The sequence below is a fragment of the Carassius gibelio genome, chromosome B19 (genome assembly GCF_023724105.1).
Source record: "Carassius gibelio isolate Cgi1373 ecotype wild population from Czech Republic chromosome B19, carGib1.2-hapl.c, whole genome shotgun sequence".
In the NCBI taxonomy this organism is placed as follows: Eukaryota; Metazoa; Chordata; class Actinopteri; order Cypriniformes; family Cyprinidae; genus Carassius; species Carassius gibelio.
In genome coordinates this window covers 10,058,459-10,081,880 of record NC_068414.1, presented here as the reverse complement: position 1 = coordinate 10,081,880, position 23,422 = coordinate 10,058,459, and the positions used below count along the sequence as shown (strand labels likewise).

General features: G+C 40.4%; 2 protein-coding genes across 4 annotated transcripts in view; both read left to right on the top strand.

Annotated features, from left to right (window-relative positions):
• LOC127979279 (tripartite motif-containing protein 16-like) overlaps positions 1-23,422 on the top strand; it is a 79,665-nt gene that overhangs the window by 44,562 nt on the left and 11,681 nt on the right. The gene's annotated exons all lie outside the window — the stretch shown is intronic.
• Positions 5,168-23,422, top strand: part of LOC127979277 (tripartite motif-containing protein 16-like) — a 29,936-nt gene continuing 11,681 nt past the window's right edge. The window contains exons 1-6 of one of the 2 annotated variants that reach the window (XM_052584625.1): positions 5,168-5,829; positions 6,269-6,364; positions 6,475-6,708; positions 6,790-6,937; positions 7,076-7,117; positions 7,846-9,058. In XM_052584625.1, the coding sequence (XP_052440585.1) occupies positions 5,254-5,829; positions 6,269-6,364; positions 6,475-6,708; positions 6,790-6,937; positions 7,076-7,117; positions 7,846-8,375 (1,626 nt within the window). In that variant the 5' untranslated portion in view covers positions 5,168-5,253 and the 3' untranslated portion in view covers positions 8,376-9,058. Of the gene's footprint in view, positions 5,830-6,268; positions 6,365-6,474; positions 6,709-6,789; positions 6,938-7,075; positions 7,118-7,845; positions 9,059-23,422 lie in introns of those variants that run through there. The other variant, XR_008158770.1, reaches the window with a different exon arrangement.

Here is a 23,422-nt window from a genome sequence, read left to right as displayed (position 1 = left end):
AGTTAAATGCAGTTCATCATTGAATTCAGTGATGTAATCTCTGTTCAGTTTAAATAGTGTCTGTGCATTTATTTGCAATCAAGTCAACAATATCGCTGTAAATGAAGTGACCCCAACTAAACAAGCCAGTGGCGACAGCGGCAAGGAACCAAAACTCCATCGGTGACAGAATGGAGAAAAAAACCTTGGTAGAAACCAGGCTCTGTTGGGGGGGCCAGTTCTCCTCTGACCCAAGCGTGTACGTCTGCAGACTGCAAGACGGGGGCGTAACTTGAAGTGGGCGTAACTTGAAGTAGGTGGCGTAACTTGAAGTTGTCCAAATCATACAGAACCATGCGAGATCTCAAAACGATAAGTTGTTGACAATATGGCGGCTTTAATTAGGGCACAGAGTAGAATATTGATTACGTTTTAAGGGAGGCAGGGGTTTTAGGCAGGGTTATTTTATGCATGATGTGTGTGTAGATATTAATGTTAGGGGACAATGTGAGAGATGTGTACATTTTAGTAGGAAAACGTATTATCTGATCCACACTCCGGAACAGAAGAGGGCGGTAATGCAGCAATAAGCTGGATGCCAACCGCCGTTAAACTGGAAAGAAGACGAATATGACAGCTTGCTGTGAGCAGGGGGCAAGGAACTCGACCGGAAGTTGAAGTTGGGTGGGGGCTGCCATCTTTTAGCAGAACTTCACTTGCGTTAGCATTCCCATTGACTCCCATTCATTTTGGCGTCACTTTGACAGCGAATAACTTTACATCTGAGGCGTTTAAAGACTCCGTTTGTCCATTATTTATTTCTAAAGATACACTACAATGTATAAAGGGCTTCATTACCTTCTATGTTACATTATGGCCCCGTATAAACAGTTTTTGTACAAAATAGGCTAACGATTGCGTCATAACCACTCGGCTCTCTGTCGCATTACCGTACAGACAGGAGGAGAAGCTCGCAGGCAATTAACTTAATATGGCGTACTGGCGTTACATTTTAAAATACTATACAAAATAATTAATCAGAATACTTACTCCTGCTCACTCACGCGAAAGAACTCCCTGCTCAAGCTAGCCGTCTCTGCAAGATTAACGATGGCAGTTTGCACGCACAGCCACTTAGAAGATTTACATCTGGCAGACAGGTTGCTGACGTCGTCAAGCTTCGTTTGAGTCTGCGCGTCAGAAACGGAAGTGCTAAAAAACGCTAAAAATGGGCTTCACTTGTCTCAATTGAGTTCCAATGGGGTCGCTGTGTCCATTTCTTTTACTGTCTATGGCTGTGAGAGACAGTTTTATTATTAAAACTAAGGCGTAAAGTAAGCAACCTAAAAGCAAAAGGTCTAAAGACGCTATCCTCCGGTTTCACAGGCTTAATCTAAACCCTGTCTGTGACCTATAATATAGCATATTTGTGATTTTGCCATAAACATATTTTATAACAGGGGAGCTCAATTAAGTACACGACTCAATAGTGCATTTACATAAACCATATATACTTCTTTTACTATTACTAAAATGTCTATTTATGATCTGACTGGATAATGTTTGATAAGAATTGTAGATGAGCACATCTAACAGACATGAAACAGGTGTCTGAGTGATGTGTGTGTGTGATATTGTGTAGAATTCACATTTGTCAACACTGCTATAGATGAGTGTAAGTCATGTAAACAAACAAATCTATGTAAAGTAACTAAACATAAGTTATCTATTTTATTTGTCCGTTTGCAATATTGATAATTTAAGGAACATTTGTGTTGGATAAAAAGTGAGTAACATCAAATGCAGCATATCACAGATATATGACAGAGGAGACTGACTCTTGTCTGGATGTTACAGGAACAGATGAGACACGTGTGTTTATCTGCTGCAGAGAGACTGATGAAGGAATGCTGCCATTAAAGGATTTGTGTTAAGTACACTACAAAAATAAATGAAACATTTTTAATCTTAAGTTGTATTTTATTTTAATGTAATTTTAAACAACTATTACATCTCTTTTCTTATTCTTGATTTCTGTGCATTTGCTGCAGATCTTTTGTGGTGGAGCAGGACCTGCAAGGAAAGGTGAAAAAAAAGGGAAAACCTGAAACAAAAGAATAATGTAATGACTTTTTGTATTGTATATGTGGATTTTTGTAGGGCATGAAAATGTCTGTAGACTGGTGTGTGCACTGAGGATGGAGAAGACCACAGCATCATCCTGGAATTGATGAGATGCTCCCTCACTCCACTTGCCCTTTACTGTCTCATCAGGAGCAGATGAGACGCTCCATCACTCCAGCTCTTATGGTCTCATCAGGACCAGATGCTGCTGTGGTGTCTTCATTCTCAGTTCGAATACCAGGGAACACTTGTTAGGTAAAAACTGTTAGTCTGAATACACTGTAAGTCGCTTTGGATAAATTTATAATTTATTTATAAATTTGAACCACTTCAGTGGTTTAGCCCACTACAAAAGTAATAAATCAATGCATGTACTTGTAAACTCTGTGTAAATGGTTTTTAGGTAGTCGTGCTCATGGGGTGCAGGCACATGAAAGTTTGGAGCAGATACAGCAGTCAGATTGTCCTGCACGTGTTCTTCTGCTCTCGCTTCAAGGTTGTGTGGTTCAGAGAGCCGTCATCAAGGTCTTCCTCATCCTGTTGCTCAACGACATCCGCATTGAGAAGAGTGAGATTGTGAAGTGCAGCAGCAGAACTGTATCAGATGTGTTCAGATGGCAGGAGGATGTTGGTTTCACCATCTGTAAATACATGATTGTTAGAACAATACGTTTGAATGAAACTTTGTATCATGTGTTGTTGACTTGTACATGTATGCATTTATTGTGATGCTAACTTTTATACATTGTTTTAATCATTTAGACAAGTTTTAAGTTTTTGTGCTTGTTTTAACTTTGTAGGTCACATGATCAACATAGCGGATGATGATATACAAATTGCATTCATACTTCATACATACGGATTCAGGCTGTAGAGTATGTACTCTTTTAGTGCTCATTAAGTTAGTTCTTATTGAAATTAAGTGCCTAATTAAAGGGTATGCAGTTTCGAACGCATCCCGACAAAATCTCGTTTAGACATCTCGCGTGGTTCTGTGTGATTTGAACAACTTCAAGTTACGCCTCCTACTTCAGGTTACGCCCCCTACTTCAAGTTATGCCCCTGTCTTGCAGTCTGCAGACAGACCCTTCTCCTCTGACCAGACGAAACCAGTAGTTCAATTCCAGGCTGCAGCAAAGTCAGATTGTGCAGAAGAATCATCTGTTTCCTGTGGTCTTGTCCTGGTGGTCCTCTGAGACAAGGTCTGTACAGGGGATCTGTATCTGGGGCTATAGTTGTCCTGGTCTCCGCTGTCTTTCAGGGATGTAGAGGTCCTTTCTAGGTGCTGATCCACCATCTGGTCTGGATACGTACTGGATCCGGGTGACTGCAGTGACCCTCTGATCTGGATACAGACTGGATCTGGTGAATACGGTGACCTCGGAACAAGAGCGTAATATTAGCGTAGATGCCATTCTTCTAATGATGTAGCAAGTACATATAGGGTGTTATGGGAAGTGTTCCCGGTTCCGGTTTACCTAATTAATGCAGCCTAAAAATCAAATTTGGATATAGAAGCATATTGGTGTGTTATGTGTAAGCCAGGTTAAAGAGATTGGTTCTTTAATCTAGATTTAAACTGCAAGAGTGTGTATGCCTCCTGAACAATGTTAGGTAGGTTATTCCAGAGTTTAGGCGCCAAATAGGAAAAGGATCTGCCGCCCGCAGTTGATTTTGATATTCTAGGTATTATCAAATTGCCTGAGTTTTGAGAACGTTGCGGACGTAGAGGAGTATAATGTAAAAGGAGCTCATTCAAATACTGAGGTGCTAAACCATTCAGGGCATTATAACTAATAAACAATATTTTAAAATCTATACAATGTTCCTCACTTCGAGTTCACTTTATAAATAGACGGAAAAGGGGGGTCCTCTAGGTTCGGTAGCAAACCAATAGGAAAAAATATAATAGTGTGGTCAGATGCGCTATAGAAAGACTAAAAGGTCGTTTAATAAGCACAGACTTGTTATGTTTTTAGTAACATGCACATTGATGAGACTACGGAGACTATTACAGACTACATAAACTTCTGTGTGGATAATGTACTAACCAAAAAGATTGTTTTCATATATTCGAACAATAAGCTGTATATAAATAAGGATCTGAAGGATTGCATTAATCTGAAAAAAAAAAAAACTGCATTAAAAAAAAAAAAGATTATGTTGAGTTGATAATCATACAAAAAAAAGCTCATTTGTCAGTTAAGGAAAGCTAGGAGACAACAGAAAGATATGACTGAGTATAATTTTACCACCCTAAACTCTAAAAATATGTGGAACACTCTAAAAAAAATTTTATAAATATGGAACCAAGTAAACCACGTAAATGTCAAATGGATGAGGTTACTATAGCAAATGAGCTATACTATTTTTACCTTCGGTTTGAAACGCAGGATTTTTCAGATCAGTGCAATCTAATTGTAGACTCTGTAGTCTGTCTTTTAAAAACGGGTGCGGTAGAACTTTTTAACAAATAGAACACAACAGGTTAAGGTAAATAGTACAATATTGGATTCCAAATTCATTAGAACCAGAGCCCCACGAGGATGTTGAACTTCCCCGTCCTCTTCACATTGTACACAAATGGTTGTGTGAGGGAAACCACAAACTATGTTGTAAAATTCAGTGATGACAGCCATACTTAGTTTGTTATACAAAGACCAAGATATATCAAGATCTTATCCTGATGAAATTAAACAATTTGTGGAGAGGTGTGATGTACACCATCTTGTTGTTAATGTGAAGAAAACTTAGGAGATGATCTTTGAATCCCAAGTCAATTGGAGATTACAGTCCAGTTTGTTCCCATGGTGTTCCTATTATCAAGGTGTACTATTACAAATACCTTGGTATTCACATGTTCCAAGAAATAAAAGAGGCTGTATTTCTTGAGAAGGCTGAGACTCTATGGTGTTAACAGTAAGATCAGGTAGTTGTTCTGGTTTATCCCACTTTGTATTCTCACTAACTCTGAGTTTCTGTATGAGACTGACCCCTAGTGGACATTTCAGTATGTGAGTTTTCAGACTTACACGCAATCTTGTTTTGCACACGTCTCTCAAACACAGAACCAGGAAACTCAGTTAAAAGAAACTGAAACTGTTCTTCTGTTGAGCTGTTGTTTGTGTCTGTATTGCTGTAGACAGTGAAATGGCTGAAGCCAGTGTTTTTTCAGTGGAGCAGTTCAGCTGTCCAGTGTGTCTGGATCTCCTGAAGGATCCTGTGGCCATTCCCTGTGGACACAGTTACTGTATGAACTGCATTACAGACTGCTGGGATCAAGAGGATCAGAAGAGAGTCTACAGCTGTCCTCAGTGCAGACAGACCTTCAGTCCAAGACCTGCTTTAGCTAAAAACACCATACTGGCTGAAGTGGTGGAGAAACTGAAGAAGACCAAACTAAAAGCTGCTGTTCCTGCTGGATCTGGAGACGTGGAGTGTGACATCTGTACTGGAAGAAAACACAAAGCTGTCAAGTCCTGTCTGGTGTGTCTGGAGTCTTACTGTCAAACTCACTTTGAGCGTCATGAAGAGTTTCGTTCAGGAAAGAGACACAAAATGACTGATGCCACTGGACGACTGCAGCAGATGATCTGCCAGAAACATGAGAAGCTTCTGGAGGTTTTCTGTCGTACTGACCAGCAATGTGTTTGCATTCTGTGTGCAATGGATGAACATAAAAACCACGAGACTGTGTCAACTGCAGCAGAGAGGACAGAGAAAGAGGTATGAACTGAAATCACACATTTAATGCTGACCCTTCAAGTGTTTCTCCTCACTGCAGTCTCCAGCTGATCATGAGTGCATCATGTGATCTACTCTCCCATTGAGAGTTACTACATGACTCTGTGCATTAGAGGATGAGCTCAACTTTACTCACCTTTGACACATCGCTCAAGATTTCTGCTATAACTCTACATGCACCAGAGTTATTGTTTTTGTCCATTACTTCACATTAATTCTTGATTGCAGAATAATTATGATAATAAACATATGCCCTCCTTCATATGTGAGGACTTCATGGAAACTAAATTCAATTAATTATCTTAAAACTCTGAGAAACACTGTAGAGAAGATATTTTTAATCAAACAGGCACAATTTTACATGCGTTTGTGATAGTTTTGTGTAATATGTGAGGTTTGCTGTTTTGAATGTCTCCTCCAGAAACACTTGAAGGAGACACAGAGTGAAATCCAGCAGAGAATCCAGCAGAGACAGAAAGATCTTGAGCAGCTGAGAGACGCTGTGGAGTCTCATAAGGTGAGTTTGGAGAAGAAGAGAAGTTTGAGACTCAGTTTGACTCCTCTTTCAGTCCCACTGAAGCCGCTGTGAGGAAGCAGTAAGAGCTGATTGTGATGTGTGTCTAACAGCGCTCTGCACAGACAGCAGTGGAGGACAGTGAGAGCATCTTTACTGAGCTCATCCGCTCCATTGAGAGAAGCCGCTCTGAGGTGACACAGCGGATCAGAGATCAGGAAAAGACTGCAGTGAGTCGAGCTGAAGGACAAATGGAGCGACTGGAGCAAGAGATTGAAGATCTGAAGAAGAGAAACACTGAGCTGGAGCAGCTTTCACACACAGACGATCACATCCATTTCCTGCAGGTAACCCAACTGTAGAGCAGGTTATTGAGGACAGTGTGAGATAATCAGGTCTTTGAGTCGTGTGTGTTGTTATTCCTGCAGAGTCTTCAGTCTCTCTCAGCTCCTCCTGAATCTACAGAAAACATCTCTGACAGTTTCCTCTTTTCTTTTGATGGAGTGAGAGAATCTGTCCGTCAGCTGAGACTCAAACTGGAGGATTTCTGCAAAGAGGAGATGAAAAAGATATCTGGTAAAATATTAGAGATTCATCTGCTCTCTGTAACGAGACAAACATCATCTAATATCATAAAGAAAATGTGAGAAATGTCTAAGGAATAGATCCAGGATTCATTTTCTCTCTGAGTGTTTATATCTGTTATTTTCTCAGTCAGTAACATTGTTCCCAGGAGCAGAGAGGACTTCCTACAATGTAAGTCACTAACAAACACAATCACACTCACTTTTAGTTCTGCAATACATTCATACTGATGTTTACTGTGAATTACTCTTTTTATTTAATCTAAAGCTGTAATCAGATTACTTTATTAATAATAATTAACACTCATTTAACAAACCAACAAACAAGTTAAAATATGATGCCCTACAGTTCATCCATCACCAGCAGCATTACAACAACCAATCCTGTACATTTCTAAAAATACAGCTTGATATTTGTCTGTTCTGTCCATGTATCTACAGCTTTCTGTGCTTGTGTGTAAAGGCCTATATGTGAATGTGTTTGCATTTCTGTTTATGCAAAAGAAAAAAAGAACGTATTACTGAATAGAATTAATCAAATTTTGATAAAAATCACTTTTTTCTTTCAATCTGAACAAAGAGTTTTTACAGTTCAGCTACACAAAAAGATAAAAAGGGATTTTGCTTCACTGTTTTCACTGTTGGGCTTTCAACTTTCAAGAAAGTTTGGATAAACATGAAAGTAAGTTGAGAGAAGCAAAATCTGGTCATGAAACACTCCAGATGAAAACTTTCAATGTGAGAAGAACAGTTTTTGAAGTGAATTCATGAACATCATAACACAACTCTGATAGATCAAAGCACTCTTTAAAAATAAATACATTATTATAGATAAGTTATAAATAAGATAGAAGCTTAACTTTTACAGTTCTTGATTGCAGTGTTTTGTTTCTTCATCAGATCGTCATCAGTTCACTCTGGATCCAAACACTGCACATAAACATCTCTGTCTGTCTGAAGGGAACAGATTGGTGACTTACACACCTTACACAGCTCAGCCGTATCCTGATCATCCAGACAGATTTGATGGTTGTTTTCAGGTGTTGTGTAGAGAGAGTGTGAGTGGACGCTGTTACTGGGAGCTGGAGTGGAGTGGGAGTGTTGTGTTTATATCAGTGTCATATAAGAGCATCAGCAGGAAGGGATCTTTTAATGAGTGTGTGTTTGGAGGTAATGATCAGTCCTGGAGACTGCGCTGCTCTTCCTCTAGTTTCTCATTCTGTCACGATAACAAACAGACTAAACTCCCTGTTTCCTCCAGCTGCAGGAGAATAGGAGTGTATGTGGATCACAGAGCAGGAACTCTGTCCTTCTACAGCGTCTCTGACTCAATGAACCTCATCCACACAGTCCAGACCACATTCACTCAGCCGCTATATCCTGGGTTTATTGTTGGGGATTCAGTCAAACTCTCTGATCTGACAACATAAATACAGACTGTGATTCTCTGTCTATATTGTTAGATTGACAAAATGTGAGCAGAGGTCTAACTACAAGCAGTATCTTTAATAACACACAGAAACAGGCTCGCCCCTTAAAACAGCGCGTTTTAGACAGAATAAGGTTTGAAAATAATAATTATCTACATTTATTTAATTTTTTAGCAAAACACTTTATTAACATTACTAACAGTAAACCTTAAGGTACATACTGACAAAAGAAACAAATCTGTCTTGACCCCTTTAAAATAAAACTAGAGTTGAACTTAACATAAATCACACAATACTATAACTGAGCGAATACTTTTTCATCAGATTAATCTAATATTGATTGTAAAATAAGTCAAATTCTTTGTCTCTGGAATGGCTTTGTATTTTCATAATCTGATACAGCTGTGCTCTTATTACACACAAGAGGAGCTTTAATAAGATGGACTCAACCTTGAAATACAGAAATCTGCATTTTAATAATTGTATTTTTAATCTCGATGATGATTCAGAGAAATGAGGTGATTCTGAACTGAATTCAGTCAATGTGACACTGTTTTTCTGTTTGTTCTTTCTTTCAACACATTTGCAGTCATCACATCTGATTTTCTGTCATTATGATGTATGGAGTGTAGATTGATGTGAATGAAAAATAAAGGATTTTAGCATTAGACTGCAACATTAAATGAAGGGGTCTGAATATATTTTAGTGACAGATGTCTGCTGAACTAAAACCATCTCACTGTTTGATTTTATTCTACAGCAGGTTTAAAGTCTCCAGACTGGTTAAAAACAGCAGGCTGCACAAGAAAACATTTTTAACACAACGTACTAAACTTGATTGATTAATGAAAGTCTCTGTTTCACATTTAAGACATCAAATGCAAAAATAAGGAATAATGAAAGAGTAATACAAATGTACAAACTGCTCATTTTCAAAAAGACAAATCAAATTCCTCCCAAACTGTGGGAAACACAAGAGGACGAAACTCTTTCACATTTCTGCTTCAGTATTCACGCTGTGAGTGTTTTGTGTGTTCAGACTCTTGTTTGTTGAGCTACAGAAGACCCTGTCGCTTCAGATCCTCATAAGTCTTCTTGTTGACCACGTTTCCGCTGGAGTCTTCATATTCCTCCTGCAAGATAAAATATACAGATATTTTCTCTCTCTCTGAACTCACAAACATCCAGTCTGAAGATGTTTCAGCTTGAAATCTTCACTAATCACTAATCTCTCTCCAAAAGGATCAAATCAAGCCTCTGAAGCAGAGTTTAACAGCTGATGAATGTTGGTTAAAGCAGATGCTTCAGTTGGAGCAGAGCTGAATGTGACTTCACTCAGTGTAATGTGTTTGAGAAGAACTCACCTCTGTGTCCGGCTGCCAGCGCTCTAATGCTTTCTGTGACTTCAGCTTTGACCAGACTATACAGAGAACAGAGAAAAATACATTTAAGTTCGAGAACAGATACCATTAGGACCATTTTTTAGAGAACTTTTGGTGTTGATGTTCATTTTGTCAAAAAAAATAAAATAAAATATTATCTGTTTGTACCAACAAATAGCTAATACTGTCATGAGTTTGAGCAGAAGGATAGAAATGTCCAACTACAACAAAACTGTTGATTCTGTTAGCAGTTAAATAACAGCATGACTGGAGATGGAAGAATGCTGTGTGATCATTTATGAACAGTAACTCATACTATACACTGCATGAACTGGGTTGTTTGTGTATATCTGTGATGAATTACTGTACTCACGGGACACTGCGTCCTCAATCTGGGTGACGTTGGCAAAGTGGGCAGTGTTAGGAATGCCCAAACAGCGCATGCCATGAGCGTGACGCCACTCCTGCAACACAGAAAACCGGGAACACCACAGCTGTTATAGGCTTTTCAATACACCAAACCAGTTACACGTACTTGTTCTTTTACATTTCTGTCTATACTCTACTGTGTAAGACACTAGCAGATATTTTATTTTACTATAAGAGTAGATCTCTCATTAAAGGTGCCAGATAACATCTGGAAACTGCATTAAATGTCAGTAAAATCACTGACTTAATTGTAAACTGAGATCCTGCTTGATTGATACATCTGCTGGAGGAGGATCATTTTTCTTGCAAACTTACTGCAAAGTGTCTCTGGAAGGCTTTGGGTCCTCTGTACGTGTAATTCCCACAGATCTCACAGTTGTAATTGATGTTCAGGCCGTGCAGCTTGTACAGCCAGTATGGAATCGGCTAAAGACAAAAAAAGACAAGGTTAATGACGCACTAGAAGTGTTTTAACACTAGAGCTGTGTGAGGTTTGAAATAGTGAAGAGTTAAAATACTAGAAAAGTTATGTACAAAGACCCAAGTCTTAATGAGCACTACTGTTTATTATGTTTTTGGAGTATTATCTGAATGTCTAATTTGAATTAAAAAAACAAAACAGTTTTCTGATTCAATCTCTGATGAACACTATAAATAACTACAACAGATCTAAATGCACCTTTCCGTCCCAGCCGAGCGGCAAGTTTTTGGGGTTGTATATGATCTCATTGTCTTCGTCTTCACTCTCGCTCTCGCTGGGCTGCTCTTCATCCTCTTCGTCTCGCTCCTCTCCTGTGCGCGCCTGCTTCCTCTGGACGTTCTCATGGGTCAGCTGCCTTTGCTCCTGCAGCACACAACGAAAACACACACGCTTCAGCATCACTGCAGACTATTCACACCAGCGGCACCAAGCCAAAACCACTCGTTAAAAAAGACAATTAGTAGAGAAAACACTGAAATACATATTGAAGAGGATTTACTCAAAAATAACAAAAAGATCTGACACTAGATCTATTCCAACAATTCAATGTGGTTGAATTTTCTATTTCTAATGGAAAAAATAAACAATGTTTATGATTTATCACCTCCCATCAATGTTTGACATCTTTTGCAGGGTCTTTATTTTATAAGACATATCTAAATAGGGATTAGAAAAGATTTACATACTTGCTTCCTAAGATATCACACCTATTTACAGATGCCATTGTAATGATATAATCAATGTTATTCACTTCATCTCTCAGTGGTTTGTAATGTTGTGAATGTGTATATATTCACTGTAAATATTTTACAAATATTATAGTATAATGTGAAATGAGAGGATACTAAACATAAAACTACAGCAGACAGACGGCTTAAAGCGAAAATCACCACATATTCATAAATCTGAGCTTCAAGAAAAGCAAATTTTATTTTATTTATTTATTTATTTTATTCCAAGTAATATCAATCAAACTGCAGTTGGGTTGCATTGATTAAATAATAACTTAAAAATTATAGGTGACTTACAAAATTAAAGTTCATTGAAAGTATGTGTTTTTATATAGCCTAATAAAAGATCAGACATCTGATTGATCTGGTCTCTCAGCTGATGAACAGAGACAAGTTTATTTATCAAATAGACAACAATACAACATGAAGCATTTATTACGGCCAATCAGATGTTATCATGATCATTTACATAAATTATGCAATGCTTGTGAACAAGGCAGAATTTACTAAAATATACAATCATGATAATAATAAGTAATCATATCAGGGATATCACATGTTTTCTTGCTCATTGTTACTCATTGCGCATGGTACTGTGATGACATGTGTCTAATGGTAAGACTATATTTAATTGTACATCATTAGCCTTGTTTTAACACATGCTAAATGTCTCCATGTAAATTAAAATATATCTTCTAAAGGTACTGTCAAAATAAATAGCACAAAGTTCCCTCCTCATAAAGAGCATCTGTTTTGTGAGCTCAAAATGACTGAATCGTAAGTCAGTCGTAATGACGACATATTGCAGTAATAAAGATATACTCATAAAAACCGGCTGCATAGGCATGGGGCAGATGAGGTCTCAAACCCCCTCCCCTATTCAAAGGGGCTCCACCTTTACATGATTCACTTCCTTTACACCTCTTTCAAACCACCTCTCTTCTCTATCTAGTATTCTCACTTCTTGGTCATGACAACTGTAGACTGCAGAAGACTGCCAGATCCTGCTCAGAAGAATTTATACATCTATGCTGCACCATGCGTCGATAAAGCGGATGTTGTGTTTCTACTATGTATAAATCCTCACACTCCTCACTACACTTAACAGCATAAACAGCATTACTTCTTTGATGTCTCTGGTGGGATATGTAACACACTGTCCGTATTTTCGTAGTTAATGGGAAAGTTTTGCTTTATTAAATTCCCAGAGAATGCTTAAAACAGAGTCCAGATGTTTTGTCTTTCTGTCTCTGTGATCTGATCAGCAAGTTTCTGTAAAGCTGAGCTCACATGCGCTTGCGGAGGAATGTAAACACTCACAAGAATGATTGAGTGAAACTCCTGCAACGAATAGAACAGCTTGTGCTTCTAGATCAGGACAGCACATATTCTTTTACACAGTTACACATCTATACACCACCTTTCATTGAGGTAAAAGCTCTAAACAGCTGAAAGCCAGGCAGATGGAGCACACTGTCTGGAATGGCTTCATTCAGCCAGGTTTCCGTGAAAGACAGAGCAGCAGAACTGAGAAATCCTTATTTGTCCACGAGAACAGAATAAGTTTGTCCGTTTTGTTGGGTAGAGAGCAGTGATTTGCCAGATGAATGCTAGGCAATGCTAGGAAGCGTTCAAAATCAAGCTTCCTGAGCTTGATGAGTGAGCCAGCTGTCTTCCCCCGTCTGCGCTTCCTGAAGCATTTGATCAGCACCACTGCTCCACCAACTACAACGTTCAGCAAAACATCAGAATAAATGAAAACTGATCGGAGATTTTGTGGCATGTTCTGCCGAATGTTCAGCAGTATTGAGTATGAAAAACAAAAACCAGGAAAAAATGACAAAAACAGCAAAACAACTGGAGAACAAAGCACCTCGGCTGCCATGTGCGGTGCCATCAGGACACTTAATCAATCTCCTCCCTTCTCTTAATCTTCACCCATGTATCGTCCACAAATCTGAAGCAGTGGCTTGGATTCGCCCCACTATACATGGCCAAAGTTTTTGTTCCACTTCCTACATGTAGGGATCGGCCACTAAATGTGATACAGGGGGAGCAGTAACACCATCTACTCTGGCATGTGTTACACATCTAATCTCGTAATAATATGATTGCTCACTCTAGAGGTCTATTGGTCATGTGTCATTTTTTTGGATATATTTGCCAGAGTAACTTCCTGTTTTTATAACTGATAATGGTGTTTGGATAAACACCGAAAAATCTTTTTAAGCTTTTTTTAGTCCAGTGATTTTAATAAAAATATATATATTTTTGGAATGTTTTAACACCTAGATGGTTTAGTTTATCTACACAGACAGATGGAAATATACTGGAAAATATAATTCAATATATTAATACATTCCCATAAATGGGAAACTCATGCTTATGTTTTTCGGTATATTGCAATATATTCATTCATGTGGCTGCATATTGATACAAAACACAAATATATATATATATATATATATATATATATATATATGTGTGTGTGTTTAAAAACACATATAGCAATGAATAAAATGTTTACATGTAATAGCTTTAATGAAACACTCAATTAATTTCTCAACAATTAATTAAATAATCAAAGAGTAAATACTTGATTTTATATAAAGCTGAACGGCGAGCGTGATTTCACCAAGTACAACATGTTCCTGGATCAACATTCAAATCAACCAATCAGAATTGAAATTGAACTTTTCATGAAATACCTGTTTTAGGTTTAAAACCATAGTTAGGTGCTTCTACACCTTTGTCAATCAGCTGTCATTTCCAACTGATTTTAGAAATAAATTATTGGTAGGGTTATGTTTAGGGGTAGGCACTGGGTTAAGTCTATATTTCTGGACAATAATGTTGATCCAGGATCATCAGAAGATGTTGATCCAGGAACATATCTTACTGTTTGCATAGATACACATTTGGTATATGAAAACATGTATGATGATTTATAAGAAAAGATACCTGAAAGATTTACTAAAACAAATATAAGAAGTTTTGTAATTTTAGATAATTAGATGCCTTGTTAAAGTCATGGCAACATGGTGGGTAAAAAAATGGGATTTGACATTTATAACATAATTGTGTGCTTTATGTACTATGAATAAATATAAATACATGTATGACAATATATATTTTCGTCATAACTGAGTACAAATAATTATACATACATGTTTCCATATGTGAATGTATGGTACATATAAGTTCCAATATATCTACACACACACAATACCATATTTTATTACATTTACATTACGGATGGCACGGTTCACAAAAAAAAAAAAAAAAAAAAAAAAACCGAACCGTTAGGTTCACCACACACGGTTCGGCATGTGCTGGGACCAACTTAAATCTGACAATGCATTTGTAATATGGTTTGCTATAAATAACCTGTAAAACAACAAGGTTTCAGCTAATATATGTTTCTGTTGATGCATGCGCATCCTGGATTCCCAGACATAGAAAAACGTGGCCAAACCACGCACTCATGTTCTATGTGAATGCCTTTTGATGGAATATGAGCTGTCATTTATTCTGTCATACACAGATGAGACCTGAACAGCACACGTTGATATCTGTGTTTAAACTAAATTCATTCAACCTTTGTCAGTTTAGAGCCAGGGGACGAGAGCTTGCATGTGCAGTGTAAAGATTTGTGCATGCGCTCATCCGTAGTCCGATAACCCACCTCAGAACACGCGCAAAAATAAGCTTTGTCTGAATTATAGTGATTAATTAAAATGGACAAATTCTCACAAAAATTATGTCAAAATGCCAATTTTGGTAAGTACACTACAGCAGACATAGCCAGCTAAACATAGGCCTACTGTATCAGTGCACTGCATCAGTGCATTCTCTTAAAGGGACAGCACTTTTTTTTATATTAATCAAACAGCACTAACAAAGAAATCACTCACTGCTGTTGAATAAAAAGCTTTTGTAACGTTAATAAAGAACAATATTTAATTTATACAGTCAAATATGTGATGCTGTTTTACATTTGATTACTTTTTTCAATTTCTGTACCTAAAAACTAATGCTAGACCTCCCTAAATAAATAAAAAACTGAAAATCACTGTTTATTTTATTGGTATATTTACTGTATTGTATTTATTTGTGCTGTTGCTTGTAATTACAATAGATAGATATATAGTTTCTCCATAAACATAGCACAACCATAGCAACCATACCGAGACCGTGACTCTAAAACCGTGAAACAAACCAAAATATGAAAATGTTGAACCGTTCTACCTCTAATTTACATCTATGTTTTATGAACGATATTATTGAATATAAAATTGCATATATTTCAGTATATAAGTAAACATTGTCACATATTTTTCAATATATAAAAAGTAGCAAATCCTTATGTATTACTCTGTTGGAACATATTAACAAAAATATTATTCAGAAAATGTTCTATATGCAACAAATGATTTAATTTATTGTTTGTTATTATATGAGGAAATATTTTCTTTATGTAAGGGAAAAATGTTCTGTTTAATGCAGTTTCATGTAAACTGTCACACTGTTTTATTCACATCTCCGGTGTATAAAAGTGTCACTAATAGAAATAACTTAGCACTTTTGTCTTTAACCAAAGTTTATTCAGTATCTTCAGAATATATCATCTTTGAATGTGTTTAAATATTCAAAGTTTTAAAGATACTGTATAAAAACAGAGAAACTTGAAAGGATGGTCAGATGTGCAGCTGGCATCTCAGCTTTGTTGTTTTCACCAATAAAGTTTAATTTTGGCATCTGGAGCTCTTTGATTCGAGCAATTTATGCAAATAAGAGAATAGTTTTCTCCACACTAGGATCAGTTATTTGAAAGCTATTGATTGTTCTCAGCCTCGTAGAAGCTATCAATGACAGTATTAAGTGTGTTGCTGAATAAGCCAAGAGGTGAAATAGTGGCAACCAAAAAAAAAAGGCTTTGCCCTTTCCTTGATTTCTGTGAGTCACAGATGCCTCTCTGTAACAAAGAGGACAGCCATTGCATGACTGATAGCATGAGCCATTTCTTTGTTTGTGCAGAGGTTGAGATCCGTCTCTGAATCTAATCTCTCACCATGGTCCAGTCTTGCACCCCATGGTTCTGACCTGCCTCTGTCTTGGCCTTGCCTTCCAAACCAAATGTAACTATACAGGGCTTAAAAAGAAAGGTATCTTCCAGTTGTGCTTCTCTACTGCATCAGTTGTTTGTCGATTTGTGCCTGTGATTCTTTTTGTGACTTTTTTTTTTTTGTGCGGATATCATGGCGATGACTGTCCAACTTGTTTGCCTGGGAGGTATTGTGTCAGGATTTCTTATAAGGTGCCAAACAGCCAATGAAGGAGTGGGAGCATGGATGCCTATTTGTTCCACCAGAGATGCACTGCTTGAGCTTTAATATGTTCAACCTTATCCATTGGACCAGCCAGATCTTGTGAGGTTGTAACCTGAACACAAGAGGAGACTGAGGAAAAGAGGTCAGCGAGGCAGGATACAGCAGCATCTTCAGCGTTGGGGAAATAGGCCACCCCTGCCGTCTATTATATTGTGCAATAAGAGATCTCTCCAGAGCAAAATGGAGAAACTTCGAGTTAACTCTAAAGCATGCTTTGAGTAGCGCACTTCCAGTCTGATGGTACTTATGGAGACATGACTGCAACAGGATATTCCTGACGCTGGGGTGGAGTTGAACGGTTTATCGCTTGTACGGATGAACAGGAGTGCGCAAGAAGGGAAAAGCAGAGCGAGTGGACTGGTTGTGTACGTGAGTAATGCCTGGTGCAAACAGTACACAATTAAAGAGACAATGTGCACCCCCGATGATGAAATTTTATGTTTAAGAATGAGGCCTTTTTATCTCCTTAGGGAGTTTGTCTGCATGGTTGTTTGTGCTGCTTGTGTCCCTCGTAGCCGCAATGCAGCAAGAGCAGCAGCCTGTATCACGGATTGTGTCCACCAACAACTACAACTTACACCAGAGGCACCTCTATTCATCTTAATCTCTGCAAGCTTGAACTTTCCTTGGCAGGGTTTGAACAATATGTGAAATGTTGACTTCCTGTTTGTTGCTGCTGCGTAATTTTTTTTCCAACTATTTAAAAACTATTCAACAATTTTTTTGACTATCTTAAAAATCTATTTTATACACCATAATTTTTGATCCTATAACGTGTGAATATATCCTCTATCGTATTCTACAACAAAAAGCAATCAGAGCATCTTGTTATCACTAGTTTTATTTTGATTTCCTGGGTCTGCTGTATGGAGTTAATTGTTATTAACAAAAGTTCGAAGCAGGGGCACGCCCCAAACAATCACCTGACTTCTAAAAAAAACCATATATACTGGGCCACGTCACACCGCACAGCTAGTCTCCTTCCCTCGAAAGACAGTTGGACTCGCCTGGTCTGGATGGCGCTCTGTTCGATTCAATATCACAGGCGATACTTGAGGTTCACCTCTCATCGTACCGATCGCATACTTTTCCATCAAACCGCAGCGCCCCCTCTGCAGGCAAGACATAATTCCACTTGCGTTCGCTCAACCTGATCTCTCTTCTCTGTGCTCACAGTTTGCTCATAAAACTACACTCACAAACATCCTTTCATCCCAACATATTCCTACACCCTTCATTTCAGCTGATTACAGCAAATACGGCTCACAGCCCAAACCCTTACGAAAGGAAAATATATTTAGCAATATATTTCTTAAAATATATTGTGATATATTGTAATATATTATTTTCCCTTTTTATTTTCTAAAATTTTATATATTTGAATACATTTAATAATATATTGATGATACATATATTATATAATATATTACAAAATATACAAATGATTGTCGCTTTCAATATATTGCAATATATTAGAAAAAACAAATATATATAAGAATATATGCCTAATATATTACATGATATTTTCCAATATACTGCAATATATTTTTGTTTCATAAGGGAAGACAAGCAGGCTTGTTAAATTAAACTTTCTAAATGGTTCCCCCTTGAATCGTATGTATTACAGACTTGTGTACGGATGGATTTATATATTAACTGATTTTTGCCATGAAATATAGCCACATATGCTGGTATGGCTTAATAAGTAAATAAACAAACAATCATCAATACAGCTCCATGTTTTCTAATAATTCTCTATAGCTACTTCTAAATTCCAGATGCCCATTCACTGTCCCTCACACCATTCAAACTAAAGGAGTAACAAATCGTCTGTACGTCTGTAACCTCGGTTCCCCGAGAAGGGAATGAGACGATGCGTCGATAACGCTTTGGAAACGCATTCTGCGTGAGTGCATCTGAAGCATCCATGTCAACTAGTCCAATGGCGAGAGTGAGCGTCAGGAGTGACGTCACGACCAGGAATTGATAAAAACCCCAACCGGAGCAACCGGTGTTAGCTTCGACAGTGCCGAAGCAAGTCGATCACAGGAACGAAGGAAGTATGGCAGGGAGACGCATCGTCTCGTTCCCTTCTCGGGGAACCGAGGTTACAGACGTAACCGAGACGTTCCCCATCGAGGGAGAGACGATGCGTCGATAACGCTTTGGGAACGAGAATACCCAAACCGCCATAATACAAGTGCCTGAGTGTCAGACAGAAAACCCAACGCCTCTAGAATTAAAAACCTGAGACCCGGGAGTAGCGTCCAGGTCTAGGCTATAAAACCTGACGAATGTGAGTGGCGAGGACCAGCCTGCCGCATCACAAACATCCTGAAGAGAGGCTCCAGATAATAAGGCTCTAGAGGCCACCATACTCCTAGTAGAATGAGCTCTGACCCCCAAAGGGCACGGTAGGTCAGAAGACTCATAGGCAAGAAGGATAGCCCCAACTATCCACTTACTAAGTGTCTGTTTAGTGGCAGGAAGATCTTAGGTGACCCGAAACAAACAAACAGCTGATCGGATTTCCGAAAAGAAGAAGTCCGATGAACATTAGTGTCCAATGCTCGCACCGGGCACAAGAGGTTGGACTTTTCCTGGTCCGATGATGCAAACGGGGGAGGACAGAAAGCCTGCAGAACAATAGGTCTCGGAACAACGGTCGGTACCTTAGGGACGTATCCCTGCTTCGGGTAGAGAAATGCTTTGACCATCCCAGGTGCAAATTCAAGGCAGGTGGGAGAAACCGAGGGAGCCTGAAGGTCTCTGACTCTTTTAAGGGACGAAATAGCAAGGAGAAAAGTAGTCTTAAACGAAAGAAACTTCTCAGAGACCGAATCTAGGGGTTCAAACGGAGCCCTAGAAAGGCCTTCTAAAACTATAGCCAGGTCCCAGGCCGGCACTCTAGAACGAGTTGCAGGTCTCAGCCTCAAGGTGCCACGAAGGAAACGAGAGATAAGAGGGTCTCGACCCAGAGATGCACCACCCACTGGGGCGTGGAAAGCCGAGATGGCCGCCACGTAAACTTTTAAGGTGGATGGACATAGACCAGAAGCGAAGCGGTCTTGTAAAAACTCAAGAACTGAGCCAACAGAGCAGTGGACGGGGTCACACTGATGTTGGTAACACCAAGAAGAAAAAACATTCAATTTGAGTCTATAAAGTTTCCTCGTAGCTGGAGCTCCGGAGCTAAGAATGGTCTCCACAACCTCAGTTGAGAGACCACTCTCTATGAGTTGTGCCCCCTCAGAGGCCACACCCAAAGCTAAGATAACATTCCCATATGAGCTCCACCACCTCCGGGTGAAGCCTCCATTCCCCTGGCCTCAGCACCTGCCTCGACAGGGTGTCTGCTCCAATATTATGAGTCCCTGGTATATACATCGCCCTCAGAAAGCGTAATTTCCCCAGAGACCACAGGAGGATCTGGTGCGCTAATTTGCAGAGTGGGCGCGAGCGCAGACCCCCCTGACGGTTGATGTAAGAGACCACCGATGTATTGTCTGTGCGGACCAGCACATGATGGTCCCTCAGGTCTGGCAGGAAGTGCCTCAAAGCTTTGAAGACAGCCATCATCTCCAGGCAGTTGATGTGCCAAGAGTGATGATGGCTCTCCCACAGACCCTGAGCTGAGCGGCCTTCCATTACCACTCCCCAGCCGGTAAGGGAAGCATCTGTCGAGATGGTAACCCGATGACAAAGAGCTCCCAATACCGGACCCTGGGACAGGAACCAGTGTTCTCTCCATATGACCAAGGGAGAACCCTCTGGTCCTGAGCCACCACTGTAAAGGTCTCATGCCCAGCAGGCCAAAGGGGATCACATTGGACGCTGCTGCCATGAGACCCAACAATCTCTCGAACTGTTTTACAGTGCGTGACTGGCCTTGCTTTAGCTCCGAAGTGGCTGCCAGGATGTTGGCTACATGAGCGGGCTCGCATCGTGACCGAATCCCATACCACCCCAAGAAAAGTGGTCCTCTGTAATGGAGATAGCACACTCTTCTTGGTATTGAGCCTCAAACCCAACTTTTGCATATGAGCGAGGACGACATCTCGATGCCGAACCGCCAACTGTTCTGATTCTGCTAAAATCAACCAGTCGTCCAGGTAATTCAGAATACGTATGCCCTGCAGCCTGAGCGGGGCCAGAGCTGCATCTACGCATTTCGTGAATGTGCGGGGTGAGAGAGCTAGACCGAAGGGAAGTACCCGATACTGGTATTCTTTGCCCCCGAAAGAAAACCTTAGGAACTTCCTGTGCTGAGGGAGGATGGAGATATGGAAGTACTCATCTTTTAGGTCTATTGTGACGAACCAGTCCTCGGATCTGATTTGAGTCACGATCTGTTTGAGTGTCAGCATCTTGAATTTTAATTTCTGAACTGTACGATTCAACAGACGAAGATCTAAAATGGGACGCAGCCCTCCATCCTTTTTTGGAACAATGAAATAACGGCTGTAAAAACCCGATGCCCTGTCGGGAGGATACACCTGCTCTATAGCATTTTTCGCTAAAAGAGATTTCACTTCTTGCTCCATGACCAGAGCCTGCTCGGGATGCACTACTGTGAGCAACACCCCGTTGTAGCGTGGGGGACGAGAACCGAACTGGATTCTGTAACCCTTCTCTACTATCTGCAGGACCCATTGAGATATATTCGGCAGACTTTCCCATTCTGTCAGACATTCTACTAAGGGAACCAGCCTCTCGAGGCTGGCCTCTGGTGTAATTTGAACAGCTAGTTCGGGGACCTGAAGCCGAAGCGCAGGAACCACCCGAGCTAACTGCTCTTGGACCCCCCTCAGAGGGAGTGAGCCAGAGACCCGCTGGAGACCGCTGCGCCCCGAGGCACCAAGGGTGGCGGGGTTGGCAGGACGGCCCCATGAGAGCACCGAGACCGGACGGGCACCGTATACTGAGGTGTACACCGCACCGTCTCGATTGGGGCTGCCCTCACAGGTCTGACCCATTTGGCGTGGGGGCTTTTCTTCTGAGCCGAAGCTTTCTTAGCGAGAAGAACGGTCCTCAGATCCGGCTTCTGCTTAGATTGCTTTGGCTGTGAGTGCTGGCTCGGTCCCCGTGATTTTTGAGGAGGAGCGCGAGACGCAACACTCTCTTTTTGAAAAACACGATATGAGGAGCATGATGGCTGGGGCTGCCTTGCATGCCCAGCAGCATCAGGATTAGAACGGTGAGGGAGAAAACTTTTAAAAGCTTCAGATTGCTTTTTATTTTCTTGAAATCTTTCAACCACTTCATTCACAGCATCACCAAACAGACCTTCATGAGAAATGGGAGCGTCTAAAAGAAAAGATCTATCTTTATCTTTAATATCTGAAAGATTAAGCCAAAGGTGTCTTTCTGTAGAAACCAAAGCAGCCATAGATCCACCAATAGCACGTGCTGTTTCTTTAGTCGCCCTGAGAGATAAATCCGTAGCCTGACGAAGTTCGCGAATTTCGTCACGGCTGACTCCCTCACTGTTATCTAACTCCCCCAGCAGCTCAGCCTGATAAGCCTGAAGCAAAGCCATCGAGTGAAGGCAAGCTCCAACCTGACCTGCTGCTGTGTAAGCTTTACCCACTAAATTAGATGTGATCTTTAAAGGCTTCGTGGGCAAAGTCGGGTTCTTAATAGATGACGCTGAACCAGGGGAAAGATAGCTCGCGAGTGTCTGCTCCGCCCGGGGCATCGCTTCATAACCATTTTCTTTCAGCCCTCTTATATCAGAATAAATGCGCACTTGAGGGCTGAAAAGACGTGATGAATATGGCTTATTCCACGATCTAGACAGCTCACTGTGAAGATCAGGGAAAAAAGGGAGACCCCGTGATGTAGGCGATGTTTTAGAAGACAGAAAACGCTCGTCTAATTTGCTTTTAGGACGAGCGCTCTGTTTATCAGATGGCCAAGATATATGTAATTTATCTACAGCTCGTGTTAATACATCAACCAACTCCTCATATGCTGGGGAAAGAGATGGCGAATCCTCTTCCCCCCTGATTGTGTCACCTTCACTGCCCGTTACATCTAACTCCTCGGAGCTAGAGCAACGAAGCAATGGGCTCTCCCCCCGGGCGGAAGAAGCCGCGGGGCCGGCTTCCGACACCGGAGTTTGAGCTATGGATCTCCCAGGTAAGGGAAGAGAAAGAGCCCTCGGACCCGTCTCCAACCCCGCTGAGAGATCCATTTGCGAACCCCAGGAATGCATTCTCCGTTCTGCCTCGGCAGAAGCGGGTCCTGCACCCTGAGGAGCGCGAGGCTCGCCGCTCTTCTCATCAAAGAATGACAAGCAGGAGCGGAGCATGCGAAGCGAAAGCTTCTCAAAATGCGGGCAATCAGTCTCCTCGAAGGCTGATAACGCATGCTCCACTCCCGAACAAACTACACAAAGCTCGTGTGTATCCCCACCCGTTAAATAACGCGGGCAGGGAGAAGCACACGGTTTGAATAGTTGCTTAGCCATAGTATATAAACTTTGCACAAGACAACAGTAAATATGACAGACAGGTTTGACTCAGATCGCTTGCTGAGGCACAGAAAGCTAACACGAGTTGCTCCGGTTGGGGTTTTTATCAATTCCTGGTCGTGACGTCACTCCTGACGCTCACTCTCGCCATTGGACTAG